The sequence below is a fragment of the Bombus impatiens genome, unplaced genomic scaffold, assembly GCF_000188095.3.
Source record: "Bombus impatiens unplaced genomic scaffold, BIMP_2.2 scf_0203, whole genome shotgun sequence".
NCBI classification, from domain to species: Eukaryota; Metazoa; Arthropoda; class Insecta; order Hymenoptera; family Apidae; genus Bombus; species Bombus impatiens.
This window is the reverse complement of record NT_176622.1, coordinates 811,085-829,695: the sequence shown is the minus strand read 5'-3', so window position 1 is coordinate 829,695 and position 18,611 is coordinate 811,085. Positions and strand designations below refer to the sequence as shown.

The following is an 18,611-nucleotide window of genomic DNA, read 5'->3' as shown; positions in this document are numbered from 1 at the left end:
GCAAAGAAACGCACAAAGGTCGATCGACGACCGCCTTTAAATAAAATTGTACGAGTTTGAATTGCAGGAATTTGAATTTTACGAATAGCGGACACGAGAGATCACGAGATGGAGCTGCGAAGAAAATACACGAGACACGTTTCTCAACTTGTTCGTGTACTCGAACGAACATTGTTCCGCAATTGAACACAGCCTACTAGCATAATCGTACACGGCTAATGGGAACGTATCTTACGCGGTGAAAAATTCGACGACGAGCCGAGGAATCTTCGTTTCTTTTGATCCCTCTTCGAAGAAACTTGACACAATCTTTCAGGGTTCTCCGATCAGAGTACGCTACGTTATCGCTAAATTGCGATCGGTACAGCTAATTGGTTCCTGCTAACTGGTTTGGTTAATCGTCGATTAACAAGGCAAAGGAAAGGTACGAAAGAGCCGAGCGATCAATTTCAGCGGAAACCTTTCTTCTTCTTCTTCTTCTCTTCTTCAATTATCGTCTCGCGGGAATCGCTACTTACCCTAAAACCTGATTTACAATGGTTCACGAAAGTATTTGAACGTTTATAGAGACCTTCTATGAATATATCGTCCTTCTTATGCCAACAATATCGCAAATACGCGATTCAACAGATCGTAGAAACTCGCGATCGAATGTAAACTTATTGGACACGTCTGAGAATGATAAATCGAGTTTACGATACAATTAATCACGTTGTTGTATCACGTTCGTTACAACTACACCGTGGACCAGAATCTTTATGCAAATCTTCATGTTTACGAACATGATCGAATTTGTAGAGAGGAGATTCCTTTAAAGGAGATTTGTTGTACTTGTTAGAAATTACAAGACGTAGCGTAATATACTTTGGATATCTTCTATATTTTTGTATAATATCGTACGAATTCCACGCGCTTCTGCGTCTTTAGATTTCGCATAAATGCGCGGGAAAATCTAGTTACGACGCTCGTCTCTTTACATCTACGTAGCTAAGGGCAAGAACAAAGACCATGAACGACAAAACGAAAGTATACACGGTATTTTTTGTTTTGGCATAAACGGGACGATATTAAGCGCGTCATGTCAAAAACATCTTGAAATTTCATTAGCATCGACCTGGCTATCGCGCGATTACGCTGCTCAAAGTTGACAAACACCAAGAGTTTTATATTTGCGCGTGACAACGACCGGAGAGACGTTTGGTAAAAATTGTAAAAGTTATTTGCAAGAGTTTTAGATTCAGATATAACACACACATATAATATGTACATAAGAGCGTTTTATAATATGTGTTCAAATACATTCGCGACTCACTATATCCGACGCGATCCATTCCATTAAATAAGACTCTTTCGATTAACGAGGATCGAACAATTTTACAATTACTTCTATTACCTTGTACTCTTCAATTCGACATCCCACAGAACAGAATCTTTCTGTAATGTTGCGCTCTTTCTAACTCGATGAATCATCCGACTCGAAGATTCGAAACTTAGTCGTAGCGAACAATTTGGACGAGCGAAGAAGCGCTCGCTGAAACAACGAAAATGTCGATGCTTTAGGAAGCTTGGATGATCGAGATCCGTCGTTCGAAAGTTACGAAACAATTCGACTGACTTTCATAAATATCGGGGCAGTGGTCGATCTCACGCGAAATAATTCGGTTACGTCATTCTGCAAACGATCGATCAGTCAGAATGTGAGTTAAAGATTCGCAATGATCAGAAAAAATTTGTTAAAGTTACTCGTGGAGAAGGAAACGACGGTAATTGACGATTATACCTATCGATTGGTTGATTTAAATCTCGTTGAGACAGTTTCAACTAAATCTAATTTTTAACACTAGAACTACCACAGCAGTGAAATTGACTGGTTTTACAATTTTATTTTAAAATTCCTACTTCGTGTTATATTTTTTCCGCAACGATAACTAAAAGAATAATATAATGAATTTTATTTTCTTTTTTATGTATTCAAATTGAAAATAATTTTGTATCAGGGCCAATACCAGTGAAAATGACTGGTCGAAGTGTAAAAGGGTCCTGTAATCCATTTATAGAACCCCAATTAACCAGTTTCCTCGTTTCGTACAACATGCCACACGTTTTTCAAATTTTTACCGCGTATCGTTCGATATGACGATATCAGTTATCAGGAAAATTCCGAATCGATCGCTAGATGCTAACACTAGCAATACCACACCAGTGAGAATGACTGGTTCTACAATTTTATAAATGTGTGAATCCTCGTTTAGGGATCATGGTCCCAGATGGATTAATAATATCAGAAATGTACTACATAACATGGAATTCCTTCTGTAAGAAAGTAATAAATCAATAAATATAAAAATGTTCTATTATTACGTGTTTTTTAAAGCTCAGTCATTTTGGCTGGATTTGGTAGAAATAATTTCGAGTTAACTATTGGTAGTTCTAGCGTTAAGAAGACAAGTTTGATTTAATATTATACATAATATAATATCAATATTAATATTCGAGACATAGAATATAATATAATATTAATATTCGAGAAATTCGCGGAAATCCGCTAAACGAATTTGAATCGTCAAAAGAATATATAAAATAAAAAAAAAAAGGAAAAATCCCAGCAAATGCAATGGACAATATAATAGTACAAAGTGAAGTTTCATCAGTGTATCGTTTGTCAATGATGAGATTCTTAGTGCAACGTAGCTGAATGTTCAGCGAATTAGCAATCGCTTTATCTTACTCTTCGGATGGCAAGTGTTCAAATTAAGCAAAATTTTTAACACGTTGGAAACAACGTTGCGACGATTTTTCCCACAGTTAAATTTTGTGATAAACGTGTCCCGATATTTAGGAACGGGCTTGTATCTGTTGCAGCCAACATGGATCTCGAAAAGAAGTCACGACGTTACTCGAGTGACGAAGCAACGGAAAGAAACACTGTAACATCAACGAAAACGCAATCAGATCGATTCTGTGGTTCGTGGTCGGTTTGATTTCGTCGTGCTTAAGCTCCTAAACACTTACACGTTCGCTTCTCACTATTCAGCAGCCATAGGAGATCGTCGTATTCCTCTGTCAAACTCGCTGACTTCGAAGAGTTTCATTTCTGATATTCGAAGCTCGAGGGTGAATTCTTTCCGAGGAATGAGACTTTTTCAAATGGATATGGAAATGATATGCACCACAGGGTGCATCGATGCGAATGCACACGCGTTTATCACACACGCACACGCATAAATGCGATCACAATCACGTTCGTCTTAATACTGATAGAACGATCTATCGATAATGGACGCATCATATGCGTCCGATGAAATTGTCCGAACGTTCGTTTCCTTCGATTCTCGTGTACGATCGATCATCGCGGATCTTTACGCGGAGATTCACATTTCCCGGAATATAATTAGGAAAATAGAATCCAGGTAGAAAATTGTTTCATCCAGCATTGTAACATACGGAGCACCGTATTTTTGCATATTCTGTGTATGTCTCCACGTTACACGTACATTGTGCAATGTTGCGCTTTCGAATTTCCTATAAACGCGTGAAAATCCGCAGACTGTCAGTCGCATTCAGTTTCAATAGAATACGTCGTGTACACGAAAGTCGAGAGAATCGCGATAAGAACAATCGCTCGCTGTTCGAACGTTTCACGATATTCTTGTAATTGTCTACACCTGCGGAGGTACTTACAGACCTAGGTCTATCTACATGATATGATGAAGCATCGAAGTAAGCTTGCTTCGTGGCACGAGATCCCCACTGTCAACGCCACGCAATCGACAAAATAATACTCTTCCGACTATCTCTGTTCGGTGTACAAAACGTTGCGGGGCTCGTTACGACGAAGTTGGCCGATGATATTCGAGAACACGCGTTGGTGATTCGAGCTTCGAGGTCCCCTGTGCTTTCACGGTGATCTAAATGCGATCGTGAAACTAGCTTTCGGCCGGAGATCCATCGAAAAACGGGCTTAAGCTGCGCTATGTTCAATTCAAAAGTATTCGCTTCGATACGTATATTACTGTCCAAGAGTATAATATTTGCTGGACACTTTCACGTTACTGCACGTGGATATACAATACTTATACAGATTTCAAATAGAACTCTTTGATCTAATTTTGGCTAATCTTATCTGCAGCGATCATATACGATATACATTGTAGTACATATACAGTACATATTAACAAAGATAGTTAATATTGGTTGTTCCCCGTTAAATAAATAAATAAAAGAGTCGTGTAACTGTAGCTGAATAAAAATTAGTTTCGTACAGCGACTTTAAATGTTTCAATCTGTCTGCATAAGCCCAATATTGTGTTCTCTATCGTTTCAGAGTCATGTTAATAGATGTTAATAATATTAATAGATGATGTTTCTACAACTTTGGACAGATCTTACGAAATGTTATTCATCGAAAATACGTTCGGCTATTAGAGCATTGCGGGAGTACTCTTTGCTTTAGTCTAAATGTAATCATCGCAAGAAGCAGCGAATAAATCATACAGGGTAGTTATTTTATCTCAGCTTCGAAAGTACAAGTTATAAATAGAAATCTTTCGATCAAGTCGCAGTTTCGGTAGTGTACGTATCGAAGGAAATATCTTTAAACTGAACGTAACATGACGTAGCTTAATTTAGCTTTCAGGCAGATCTGCAGCCTGCTAATTATTTCTCCAGCGTCTAAGCTGGTAGATATCGACTACTTTGAATTTCGAGCGCGACGAAGGACCTCGAGGAGCTTCGACGATCAAAAATGCCTTTTCAAAGTCACTGTTCGCGAATAGATCTCCAAGAACCACGTTCTTGTCTGTCGTGAGGAAGCATTTGGTCAACACGCGCGCATCAGCAAGCATGCCTTTGCCCTCGTTTCCAAGGTATAATACGCGAATCTAGTAACGAAGGAACGAACGAGTTCTCGTGGAAGGTACGCAATTAGACTAAAAACGTTTCTCGAACGAATGACCGTTACAAGGTATGTACAAGTGTGTATATGTATTCTCGTGTATATGTATGTGTGTATGTTAAACGATATAGCGAGAAATGCGGCGGAGCGTTTCCGTGACGCGTTTTTCGTAAAATCGACTACGAAGCGCCGTTAAACAGCAATGACGTTCGATGTTCGACCGTGTTCAACCTCGAAGAAACAAGTACAGGATAGCCTTGACTCGTAGCCAACGACGAGAAAAGTCGAGGGAAATTTCAACGATATACACTCCCATTCTTAAGTCAGTATCGGAACTCGTAGAAAAATTCCAACCGATTTCATCGTTTTCTTAACAATATAGACTAATGGTCGCTAACTGATCCGTTTCGCATAAAACCAGCAGGCGTCCGAACACTTATGAACGGGAGTGCACATGTACATATCGATCTTCGCTTACATCCTTCGTAAAATCACGCGTTACGAAACGTACAGACACTTTGAAACGCGTTACACGCGACGTCTATCGTACAACGAACGACTCTGTCGCTTGGAATCCGATTCGTATCTTCTCTTGATCCGTCTCAGTGAGTACGCGTAGCTTCAAAGTCGATACACGCGTGTAACTTATACGAGATGTTGCCGCAATGAAACGAGCATAGAACTCCGTTATTGGAATTGACACATACCAGAGAATTGTGAGACGTTTGCGATTTTGCGAGGAGAATGAGTTCGATAAAAAAGCGTTCCACAGAAGGAAAGAAAAAGAGAGAGAGAGAAAGAGCGAGCAGAGTTGATTCGTTATAAAGATAAACGACGCGATTCATTTCAAGTGGATCGGCGAAAGGAGGAACGAGAACTCGGCTCGAGAACAGTTCCAACAAGGAGATAATTTCACTTTTTTTTTTTTGTTTGTTTTTGTTTGAACAGGAGGATAATAAGGCGAGGCGTGCCGTGAAAAAAACTATTATTGGTGCAGGGTCTCGTCAGTCTCGTCCTGGGATACGATACTGGACCGATTCGACCTAACGTCCAGATCCATGCTGAACGGCTTCGTCAAGCACGTGAACAACGGTTGCGTCGTGTTCTCCTCGATGCTCAGGCTACACTCCAGCGAGCTGTCACTGAAAATACAGAAACAGACCTCTACTCATCACTAACGTCTTCGACGATTGTTCTACAAGAGCAATACGACTTTGATCGACGATCGTACCCGGGCGCATTTACCTGACGATACTGGCACGGTCCATGGACGTCGACGTAGGCACCGTACAATTGTCACCGTTACAAGGACGTTCTCCGTTGCTGCTGCAAGAGGAAGAAGTCCTTGTCGTGGACGCTTCCTTCATCGACGCCCTTCGAGATTCTTCATGGCACTCGCACCTGTTTCGCAACAGAGTTCACAGTTAATAGCGTTTCTTCGTTGGCGATACTTTGAGATTATTCGTATGTCATATAATTATTTAATTTAGAAATTTGATTTGTCAAATCGATTACGTCGTTCGGTTGTTCAATCTTGGCCGTTTAATATATTATTATCCGAAGATTGTTCAAGAACATACATACGAAGACCGATCAAAGACATTTTCGAGGCTGTCCTAGCAATTCACTGGTGAGATTTTACGAGCAACGAATGAACATGATCGACGTTGATACATAAATCTGGTACAAGTAACGAGTAACAAATTAACATTCATTGATAACGATTCATATAAAATGACAAAGACAAAAATACTGAAATTAATTACGAATATACCTAACAAATATTTTCATGACTTGTTATAACGTCCAGTGGATGACAAAATTCTACCTACAACCAAGTTCCACCTCTTAGGTTATCCCAAGAGTTTCTTTTGCTTCATAAGGAAATAATAGATGCGCATGTTCCTTTTTATATCATTTTACCGAATCATGAACGATCCACTTTGTCCCAATAAAACGACAAATCTTCTGCATCTATTATTTCCGTACAAAACTTGCATAAGAAACTTTTCGGACAACCTAATATTTAATTAGGTTTATAAAAGCACGAATTTGCTTTGCGAAAATCTACCAGTGTGTTCTCCATCATCCACTCAACAAGAAGGAACGCACCTGCATTCCTCCGGTTGAACGTAGCTATATCCACCCGATTTCACCTCGTCCTCAGGTCGAGGAATCGTCTGGATCCTTTTCGGCGCTTTCCTCTTCTCGGGTATCTCCTCGAAGTTGATCCAGTTGCTCGGCCTAGCAGTGGCCCTCGGTGGCAGTGGAGGAGGACTCGGCGATTTACCTGCGCTCTTCCGTCCCCCGTCAGGCACTTTGCCTGCGAATTCCATAAACGTGTTGGCCGCGTGCTTCCGCGGACTTTTCAATTTAAAGCTATCTTCTCGCGGCAATGATATCTTCATCTTCTCAACACGACGCTCGTCGAGGGACGTCTGCATCACAAACTCGTCGAGCAGCGTCGGGTTTATCGGCGTCGTTGAACGCGGCCTCTCGATTGGTATCGTTCTGGACGTGAATAACGTTATTAATTTGGTATTGTTATTGAAGATAAGACTCGTGGTCGCGATACAGTTCTGTTTAAAAGTCTTTGGACATTTTTTTTAAAGATACAGAATCTGCAATTCTATTTGAGAGTTTCGAATTTTATTAAAAGATCTTAAATTTAGAACTCTATTTTAGAATCTTAAATTTTGTTGAAAAATGTATTGGGTTGTGGTAACTTAGTTGCCAACCCAATAGAACTTGGAAATATATTTCCAAGTTTGGAATTTGGAGGTTTGTTTAAAAATGTAGAGCTTGGAAATTTACTCTTAGAATCTGGAATTACATTTCGTTAATATCGTCGATACATTAGTAGCGTATGCTTTCTGAATCATTAAACATCATTTCCTCGTGCCTTTATGATATACTTGACTCCTTTTTATTATATACTTAGCTTCTCGCCGTTTTTAAGCAAACCTTCCAATACTTTACGAACGTAATTGTCTCAGGACTTCTGAACAGGGCTGTGAATAAACGGATAGTGAATCGCAACATTGCAGACATCGTGTGAAACAAAAGAGAAAGAAAAGTACGCTCCAATCAGCGAGCAATAACAGCACAATTTTAAATAACACTTACCTTACTTCTTGAAGTCGTTGTTTCACAGGCAGGATCGGCACAGCCACGCTTTTCTCCAGGGGTAAGGTGGTGGGTACGTAAGGAAGATCCTCTTCGAAGCTCTCCTCGTAGAACAGTCCCTTCCTCTCGTCAGGCAATTCCTCGGCAAGTTTCTCCACCTTGTTCCTAACAAACTCGATCTCCGAGTCTCTCTCCGACTCCGAACTATTATGATCCAGATCAGAGATCACGCTTGGTGTCTTCACCAGTCCATCCGCAGTCTTCGTTCCGTCATCCAACAAGTCTGGCCTCTTTTCCATCGTTTTAACCGGCGCGTGTTCCCTAGTTTCAACTTGTTTCTGTTTCTGCCTTGAAACATCTTCCTCGACTATCTCGGCTGGTTCGACAGGTTGTTGCAGCTCTTTGCTTTTCCTTTTCGGCTTCGTAGCTTCCTTCTTTCCTATCGAGTCCTTCGACGAACTGCTGGATATTCGATGGTCCGCAGGAGGTTTGCTATCGATGGACGACGACGATCTCACAACGGTTTCGCTGGTTTTCCCGTGATTACTCAGCTTCGAGTCCTTCGAGGAGCTCCTCGAGATCTCAGAATCCTTCGAACTGCTCTGCGGTATGATCTGGCTGGTCTGGCTGTCCCGCGAGTACGGCCTCGACGTAGTTTCGATCAAAGCTTCGGTCTTTATCCTCGTCGTGGGTGGATAATGCTCTATCGACACTTCCGTTACGATGCTTCCAGTTCGAGGCTCCGATTCGTACTCGTCCAGCAGCTTGGTAGGCGTTTCCAGTGGTATCGACACGCTCTCCGAAGGCAGAGCCTCCTCGTAGTTCCTGTCATCCGCGTGCAGGCTTATGAAGATCGAGTCGTCCTTGCGACTCTCCTTTTCAGCGTTAAAACGAAACTCCACGTGGCCTATGCTTTCTAAGGACGGGTGTCCTCCGGAACTATCCAACTCCGTGCCACAGGATGCCGCTATCGCCTCGTCATAACTCTTCTTTCTCTCGCGTTTCTTGAACAGACTCAACGTCGAGGAGAACACGCCCTTGTTCTTCGAGTCCTTTTTCAAACTGCCAGACCCTTTGTCCAAGGTTACTCGCTCGCGCGATTTCGATCTGCTACGCAGACTCTCCGTGGTGTCCTTGATCTTCGAGGTGAGGCTACGACGTGGTTTCGTGCTCGGAGACGGCGATTCTGGGCTCAACACACTGCTGTCTGTACGGGCCTTAAAAGTTGAACACGCGGTGGTCAAGTACATGCAGTGTCTTTTGTTCGAGATTCTTCTCGATTAAGCTAGCGGATCTTCTACAAAGACAAAGCCAGGAATCCAGGTGTGGACGATGTGTGAAGCGTACAAGCCTAATTTCTACTGTACGCGATCTGTGCCAAAAGGTAACCGAACTACTTCAGCGAATAACGTCTCTGTTTAACGAGACTGCTGCTATCGAGATACACGCGGATTCTTCTCTCTTACTTTGCCAACAAATGCAAAATGCAAGTATTTGGATATATATACCGGAGCAATTGCTTCAAAACATCGATATTTTTGCTATATTCTCGACGTTACGACGCAAGAGTATTCATTCTCTACTCTTCGTTCTTCGGCTCTTTGTCGTGACTAGGATCAAACGTCACCACAAACTAAAACATCTACCGTACCTAGTAGAACGTTCAAGTTCCATGTTAGTCTGCAACGAACAATCGACGCTTCATAAAATCCATACAAACTTGCAAAGACATATATTTCCTGTCCCTAAAAACATATATTTCTATTAGTCTACCGTTACTTAATTGGTAGCTACCCGAAGTAAGCAATGTGATTCGAATAAAGTAAAAAATGTCTTGCCAAAAGCGTTGCCCGTGTCTCGTTACTTTTCGAAAGTTCGGTCATCTTTTAGACAGATCGTGTGTATGAAATACATAATAAGCATTCGCTGTTAATACGAACTACGAACACGGAAGCACGAGGCTACCTTAAACAGAGAGGCGAAACTGCTCTTCCTGGAAACGGAAGAGGGACTGGGTGTACGCGAACCTTCCAGATCGCGGACTTTCTGATGCCTTGGTAGCTTCGGACTACCGGTCACGCTGCTCGTTGTTGGAGTGGTCTGTACGATTTCTTTGAAGTTCTGCGCTTTTTTCCTCTTGTCGTTGAAGTCTAAGGTCGCTGGCTTTTGTACCTCTTGCGCTTGACTTCTCGCCGACTGCTGCTGCGACGTCGTTGTACTTGGCGATTCACCTGACTTCTTCGCCACTGGTACCTTCAATATCCACGTACAAAACGTATGTATAATATTGCAGAACTAATATTGTAAATTAATTTTTCGTTCATATGTGAAAAATTATCGACGAAACATTTTTTGACAAAAAAAAAAAACCAGTCCTTGTTGTCGATTAGAGTTTACCTGTATGTTAACCTTCTCCAAGAATCTTTTCGTGATCTCCACTTCTCTCTTGAAGATCTCCTTCCTCTCTTCTCGCCCTCGTCTCCTAGGTTTATCCAGGGGATCTGGTTTCAAGTTTCCATCTACCATCGATACCTTTATGCTGTCTGGAATCAGTGCTTTCGTCGTGTCTGCTTCACGCTTCAGCAGGATCTTCTCCAGGTCGTCGGTCTCTGGTTTCGACGGTTCTATCAAGTTGTCTGCCAGTGTAGGTTTGCTTCCGCAGAACGACGTTTCCAGTAAACATTTGTGCGGACTCGGCGACCTGATAATTAATTACGATATCGATTAATTTTCGTTATCGTCCGTACGCACATACAAATTACAGAAATTCTCCCTCATCCCTCAACTATCACAACGCCACTCGATAGTCTTAGAACAGTCGTTACGTCTGTTTGAAAATCGAAGAAAAGTGAAGCAACGTCGCGCTTACTTGTCGCAATACTACGATATACTAGTATTTAACAAATTTCGACGCGTTTAACTTTCAGCAAATACATAATCTTCGATATGGAAATATGCAAGAAATGGACGTTCTTGGAGCAGTTTTTCGTATCGCTTTCAATGCAAAATAAAGTAACGCCTATTCTGTAGTTGGTAATATAATAAATGAAAATAACTATATGTTCTTATGTGTGTACGACAAAAGATACAAAGATACACTTTGAATGAACATAACACGAACAATTTTCTCAATTATACAAGATAAATCAAATAAATACACGTTATAACGCATTTAGTGGCTGAAAGAAAATTTTCTTTATAAAAGTAGGAATTTGCATAAACGTGGGCGGTCGTTGCAAGAACGAGCAACTGATTAATCTACCTGGACGACGTGGCAGAGACAACGGAAAGTTTGCCAGAGGCTCCTGAACCTTGGCTACCCACGGAGGAGAGTCTAGACGTTCTTCCACTGATGTTTAGCAGGACGATTTCCGAGCAATTGCTGTCCTTCCTTTCTCTGTCTAATTGTTTGCCGCTATAATCGGACATGGAGCCATCCTCCTTTCGCCTCTTCGCCAGTTTCTTCGATTCTCTTTTCAGATCTTGCTCGTGAATGGGATCTTGCAAGTCGAGCTCCTCCGTCGACGATCTTAGATCCTGGGCGTCCTCTTTGTAGCCCAGAGTCAGCTTGCACCCAGGTGGAGGCTCTCCGCCTAGTAATTCGACATTTATGTTATTAATAACCTTTTCGTGAAAGTGGATACAGTTTCTACCATAGAACAATTGTCTAACATCTATATTTTAATGTATCTAGCATTTAACATTAACGAGTATAAATAAATTACGACGTATAAATTCTAACGATCAGTTCTACCAGAATCGAAAACTACCATACAGGGACCGATAGGACAACACGTGTAAACGGACATAAGACAACTCTTTGCGAAAAAGTAGGAAGAAAATATTGGGTTGGCAACTAAATGATTGGGGATTTTGTCAATACCATCTAATGGCAAAATCCGCAATCATTTAGTTGCCAACCCAATATATAGAATCGGTACGATAAACTCTTTAAAAAGAAACGAGTTTGTAGATGATAAAATAAATGAAATTTTACAAGCTATAAATTATCCAATAAGTTCTACTAGAATCGAAATCTACTATACAGGATCTGATAGAATAACACGTGTAAACAGGCATCCTTATAAAAAAATAGGAACTTTTGGGGAAAAAATAGGAATCTTCTTAACAGGAACGAGTTTATGAATGATAAAATAGATGAAATTTAAGAAACTACGAGTCACCTAATTATCCCGTCTGAACTAAAATTGTAAAATTATTGATACTGATATTACCGGCTATCGATAAATCATCTCATATATTTAATATGCACAAATGAAATTTTACGAATCATAAACCATCCGATAATTCTATTTAATACAAAGTTCTACGCTCGTAAACGTTCTACCAACTAGAAATCATCTACCAACCATCTAATATCGCCAGGGCCCTGTTGCGCAATCGAAACAACATTATTTATAAACATAATAAGTTTTACAAATCGCAGTTTCCAAATTGCCAACACCAGCTGCCCTCTTTACCCGATTTATAGAAACCTTAAAAGTACAGATTTTGCAAGTTGCACTTTGTAAATTATCAATAGCAGCTGCCCTTCTTACCCGACTCGTAAAACAGTTGAAATTTGACAATGCAATTTTTCAAATTACGAATCGTCCGATTATCCTGTTTCGCGTAAGATGGTGAAATGATAAGACTATGTGAATAATCCACTAACCTATAACTTGTCGAATATGCTAATATTATTAGCAGATTAACACATGCACGAGGAGCCAGTTAAACAGATCGCACGGTACAAGTGGATGTTGAAACTTGTCCTCCGTGTTTGCATCGATTCGAAAGAGTGAAAGGAGAAAAGAAAGAAGAAAAGGGAAGAAAAATCAATGAGAAGGAACGATTAACCATTGTGTTTCGTGAAAAGGTCGAGTCGTCATTCAGAGACACGTTATCGCGTCACCGCGTTGCGAATCAGCGATAAAAACGAAACGAGCTTGTTGGAAGAGAAATCGTGTCGCTTCTTCGCCTACCTACTTGTATATGTGTGCGTCGGTTGTAACAAAGCAACTGGAATATAGGACAAAGTTGCAGCTAGGCCTCGTTCCCCTTGAATTCTCCCATAACATCGCGACCACTATTAATTCGTGGCACACGAGCAGAAACAGGGCTTGGCGTTATCTCGAGGGAGCATTTAGAGACACCGGTGAACAACACACTAGGCCTGTTCTCGATCGATCACGACCCGGCCTCGTGGCAACCTTCTTCTTCGCGTCCGGAGAATCGTCCTCCGCGACCACCTTTTGTCGAATCGATACACCACCCGTTTACCCGTTTATTAAACTAATATCGTTCGAACGTCGTCTTTTAGTCGAACAGCTATTTTGCTACAAAAATCGGGCGAGTCCATCTGTTTCTTTTTTTTTGTTTTTAGGAAACCATGGAACACGAAAGAAGGTCGACGAAGGATAAAAACGTGAAAAAATATTTCATACGGTGGAAGATTTTTCAGGTAGATTTTTCGAAAACGTAAGAAATGTACCGTTTCTTATACCATTTGTCACATTATATGCCTCTGCAAATCCAAAATATTCGCGCGATTGCTCGAACAAATCGCATTCAATTCGGTTTCGTTCAATTATTTCTCACAACTTTTAAAGATCTGAAAAGTTGCACGGCCTTCGCGCTGATCGAGGTCTTCGACTAATTTTTAGCGCGCCGTGACGCGTGGAAGTAATAAAGTGTAAGAAAAGTTTTCCTTCGAAAGGAGAATTAAATAGCGATGACGGTGGAAGAATTTAAAATTTTACCGTGCGTCGGTATATAACGGCGATTTATAAAGGACCAACTTCTTACGTTTTTTCAAACGTCGATTTAACTCTTTGACGATGTAATAAAGCAACGAAGAATTTTTATCGGAGAATTGAAAAATAGTTCGTGTTTGGAAAGTACAGAGTTAGGCGTTTCATAAAGGATAAACTGCGACGACGTGCATTTTCGTTAGATTCGCGTCTTCGATAGCGCAGCGAGATAACGGGAGAATTCGGAATAAATGAAAATTTAGAGCAGAAGTTATTAAACTATATATGAAATTGCGTAACTGAATTACGAGGTTGTAATAATTTTTGCAATTGTCACAGTGAAATGAGAAATATCGGTAATCTGTCATCGAAGGATCAAGAAGGATTTATCGAGTTATCGATCGAGATATAGAGCGCCAGATTTAAAAAAATCGTTTGAACGGATTTCTGCTTGGAATTAGGACAGAACCTCCAACAATTTCTGAGAAGGTTTTTAACACGCTCGTAACATTTTGTACTAAATAACTGTCGCAAAACGATAATTCTCTTCGTCATTGACGATCGTAAAATCGAAATGTGAAAAGAATTACAATTCTTATATTTCAATTCGATACATCGGTAAAACAGTTAATATTTAACAGGTAGATCTTTTCACAGATGGCTACCATTTCCCATGTGATCAGCAAATCTTACTAATGATTAATTTGACTATTAAATTATTTGATTTGTTATTAAATAATACTCGTTTGGTGGTACAAAAATCCTCGTATAATTCCTATATTTCGTAAAATTCGTTTACGAATCCTAGTTTCGTTCACAAGCTCGTTGCTCCTACAAATGACAGTCTATCAACGTTAATAACTAACAAATTATTAACTATTACTCTACAGTTTCTAAACAATATCGGTTCAATGATGCAACAGGGTCCAGGCAGCTACTTGAATTTTTCCTCTACGCTAAGTAGTCTAATAATATCCTCAGCTACACGGTATACAGACATAAAACTGCGTCAGCTATTTTTCTCAAACAAACACGTACGAGTTACATCGATATCTTCCACGTAACGCATATAGAGGTTCATCGTCCCCAAAAGGAAAGAGGCATCGTTACAGTTGCCTACTTTACCGCCTCCATCCTCGACGACTTAATTCTAAAGGAAACGGCGCTTCTCTATACTCGTAGGAAAGACACAGGGATCGACGACCAAACGAAAGAGTCTCGAACGTCTCGTTAGCCGCGAAATTGAAGAGGGGACCTATTGCCTACGACGGATTATACTGAATAACGAAACGACCCTTACTGAATAACGAAATTCACAGAGGAGAGACAACAAACTCGTACAGGGTATTTCCAATTTTCCCGAGAAAACTACAGCAGCGCAATCTACGAGCGAAAAATAAGAAGAAAATGTTGCGCCAAGTTTGGCTCTGTAAACGCTTTTGTTATAAAGTTAGAGAGTAACGTAGAAACATAGAACGCAGTCTGAATATGCTTACGTAGCAGAGGATTCTACGTTACAGTATTTCTACTGTAAGTAGAAGCTGCTTGCACACAACTGTTTGGATGTCTAAACTCTGATCGCAACACGGTACGTTGATACAATGCAAATTCGACATCGAGGTGGCTTGGAATTTCTTACGTTCCGAATTAAGAAATTTTCAAAAGAGGATCTGTCGAGATATTGGAACCACGTTACCAATTCACTGTGTTAATTCTTTCCGTGTGCTACGATTTTCTGTATTCCGTGATAACAAATTTGTTTCCATCTCGGTTTAGAACTTCGCCACGAAGCGTTTACGATAGAAAACTTCGTGCAACGCTTTACCCTTATTTTCAATTTTAAATTACGTTATTTACACTATTCGACCGGAAAGGTAGGAAACATCCTATACACAATGTATACATAGGGATATTTCGGCTAATTTTTAATTGTCAATAGCCAGAGGCAATTTTCAATTGTCAAAAAATTTTGTAATGGATCGCGAGCGAGCGATTCTCACTTATTCTGTTACCCACCGAGAAACTAACGAAGATATACTTGCACCACTTCCGCACAAAATACAAGCTCACGTTTTCGAGATGAAACGTTTAACCAAATAGGCAAAAAATCGACTTACATCACTTCTGCATCAAACGGCATATTTGACGAGCGAAACGTATTCCTGATCAAGTCCTAACTTTTTACGTGTGTTCGACGAAATATGAATTTGCGAACAAATCTCCTTAATACTCTGCCGCTCCTTAATACTCTTAATACTCTCAATACTCCTGAGTATACTCTTAATAATCTTCTATAGAGGATGAAAAATTGCATCGAATGGCGTATACAAAAATGTATCTATAGTTCCATTTAAGGAAACAGAGGTCACCTCGAAAGACCTCGAAAACGCCTTCACATAGGCAAACCGGATGGTCGTCGTGTACCCCTCGAAACAGGACAAATTTTATTTGAAACGCTTTTTTCCGAATAACGTATATCTTGGGAGATATTTTATATTCTGTTCCTATTTTCTTTTTTTTTTCAAGTAGAATCACCTGATGCTCGCCTGTGCATGTTATTTGGCGGAAATTCGCGCGATCGAAGAAACAAGCTGTCGCTGTTTGCCACTCGAAATTTCCACGTGATACAGAGAAACTGCAGAGCACTAACGAGCACTCTCTAGCTGAAGATATAATTGAATCTCGTCGCACGTTCTCGTGACCGTGGAAAATCCAATTTTCTCGCAGCAACGATTTAACTTCCAATTTCCCTCTACGCGAAAAACTTCTTTCCTCTTCACGTTGACCGAATTTCGTTTCTAACGAGGGCTTGGTATCCCTTTGGCGAAAGTCAGTGTGTTCTTAGATCGAACTGTTAACTCGAATAAACGGAAGTTATCGTCGATGAGTCATTCGCGATTTTATCGGACCTCGCTTGTTTTCCTAGTGGGGCTACAAAGTACACGCAGGGGAGGAGAGTCGAGGGATACATTCGTGCGACCCCTTCACCTTTGTGAAACACAGCTTGTAAACATAAATTTAGACGCAGTGGAAACATAGAAACTACCGGCGATCACATTTGTAATTTTCTTTTTACATTTAGTCGACGTCTTTCTTCGTGTGTTATTTTACAATAACGATTCTGAAATTTGTATATTTCGATCTTGACCTCATTTTAGCAAACAGAAGGTAGATGTAACGTTTCAAGAAGAATTTTAATAGGAAATTCTATCGAGAAATCGCCAACGATATCTTTCTTCGTATTTTGTTTAAGCTGAAGCGTTTCTTCGATGTCAGAGAAAAATAATTGGATCAGAAACGATCTAAAGACCGTAGTAGAGTTAAATAGTAAACAATGTACGTATAGTGACAAAATAACGATCATCTAATGTGTTCATTTTTAGTTGCATTTTCGTTCACACAGTCGATCAGCTCCTGCGATTATATGTCCGTCTGTACATACGCGATGGGCTTTGGCTAGAAGACCCGAAGCCACGCGGCGGTGCAGCCATGGTTCGCTACTTTAAGGGGTGCGTGTACCCGAGATTTCCGGACTGTTGTTTCCCGTATTAACGTTTATACTCAAACAAACACGTTCAGTAATCTAGTCGTTAATCTAATAGAGTAGCGAGCAATTAAATAACTTACCGTGTATGGGTACTAAAATGTAGTGGACTTGTTTAATAAAACGATTTAGTCGAGTAGATCCATTTGATTAGATTTTTCTGGCGGGATAGGGTCCCACACCACTACCATCCAATTAAACCTGTAACTTAACTCTACTAATTCCGGACGCTCTCTATCCGTTAAACCATCTCGTAGTCAGCAGCTACTCGTCAATAGACTAAATTGCTGGACGTGTCTGTACGAGCCTTAAGGCCATGGCTAAAGTGGATGAAGTCGGCGCTGGTTAGACACGCGAGCGTTCTTTCGTTGGATATTAGGCCACGGTTATACCGATCGAGTATTCGGACAAACTAGCGTTCCGATTAATTTTCATTCACAGACTGCGAAGCATATTTTCAAAAATATCTGTACAATTATCCGAAGCCCGGTGTCAGAATCTAAACCATACTTTTCCAACCTTAAAGGAGAACGAATCGAAGGTCGCGAACATATGGCATTAAGATACGATCTTAATACGATGTTTGCACTACCGCGTCAAAAGCTAAACGACTTAGAAACACGTAAACCGTGAATTTTCTTGAAAAAGTAGACTCAATACAGAGGCGCAACATGCTACTTGTTCTGTCGCCTAAATATTCGATTACATCGACGCATCGACTTCGCCAAAACGAACGTACTTCTGCGAATACGTATCCGCTGTAACCACAGCCTGATCTTTAGCATCAGTCGATCATCCAGAAATCTCGGTTTACAATTTTGATTTTACTGTCACGTATCGACACTGCACAACGTTAAAAGAAAGAGAACGTAATACCTGCAAGGAGTTCCCTCTCGGGCGTAGAGTCCCTGGAGTTACTGTCCTCATGGTGGGAGGAACTGCTCGCCCTGCTGATGTCAATTCTCGGCGTGCTGGGTGTCTTAAGCGAACTACCAGGCGTTGCCGGCGTGGTGACCTCGACGATGCCTGGCATTCGCGCAGCCGGTTCCCCCTGCATTCAAATTCGTAAGGCTGGTTTTGTCGTCGAGTCACAGTCACTGGGGTGTGGTTGAGTGGTTGGTTGGTTGGCTGATTGGTAGATGGTTGGTGGACACGACACGCACAGATGTGTCGCACACCTACGGGCTCCAGGGGACAAACGGAGCTTCGGACTTTCTTTCGACGGGGGAGACGCGCACGCACGTTAATCCCGCGATCGACGAGATCTTCCACGACTTTACACACACGGACCTTC

General features: G+C 40.9%; 1 protein-coding gene across 6 annotated transcripts in view; it reads right to left on the bottom strand.

Moving 5' to 3' along the window:
• Positions 1-3,157: 3,157 nt before the first annotated feature.
• The window catches only part of LOC100748761, a 39,164-nt gene continuing 23,710 nt past the window's right edge, over positions 3,158-18,611 (bottom strand). For 2 of the 6 annotated variants that reach the window (XM_033319724.1, XM_003487758.4), the window contains exons 3-10: positions 18,194-18,368; positions 11,283-11,613; positions 10,418-10,721; positions 9,986-10,273; positions 8,021-9,237; positions 7,007-7,405; positions 6,140-6,295; positions 5,742-6,036 (exon numbers count right to left, since the gene is read on the bottom strand). In XM_033319724.1, coding sequence (XP_033175615.1) covers positions 5,880-6,036; positions 6,140-6,295; positions 7,007-7,405; positions 8,021-9,237; positions 9,986-10,273; positions 10,418-10,721; positions 11,283-11,613; positions 18,194-18,368 — 3,027 coding nt within the window. In that variant the 3' untranslated portion in view covers positions 5,742-5,879. Of the gene's footprint in view, positions 6,057-6,125; positions 6,296-7,006; positions 7,406-8,020; positions 9,238-9,985; positions 10,274-10,417; positions 10,722-11,282; positions 11,614-18,193; positions 18,608-18,611 lie in introns of all 6 variants that reach the window. The other 4 variants (XM_033319725.1, XM_012383035.3, XM_033319727.1 and 1 more) reach the window with 4 other exon arrangements.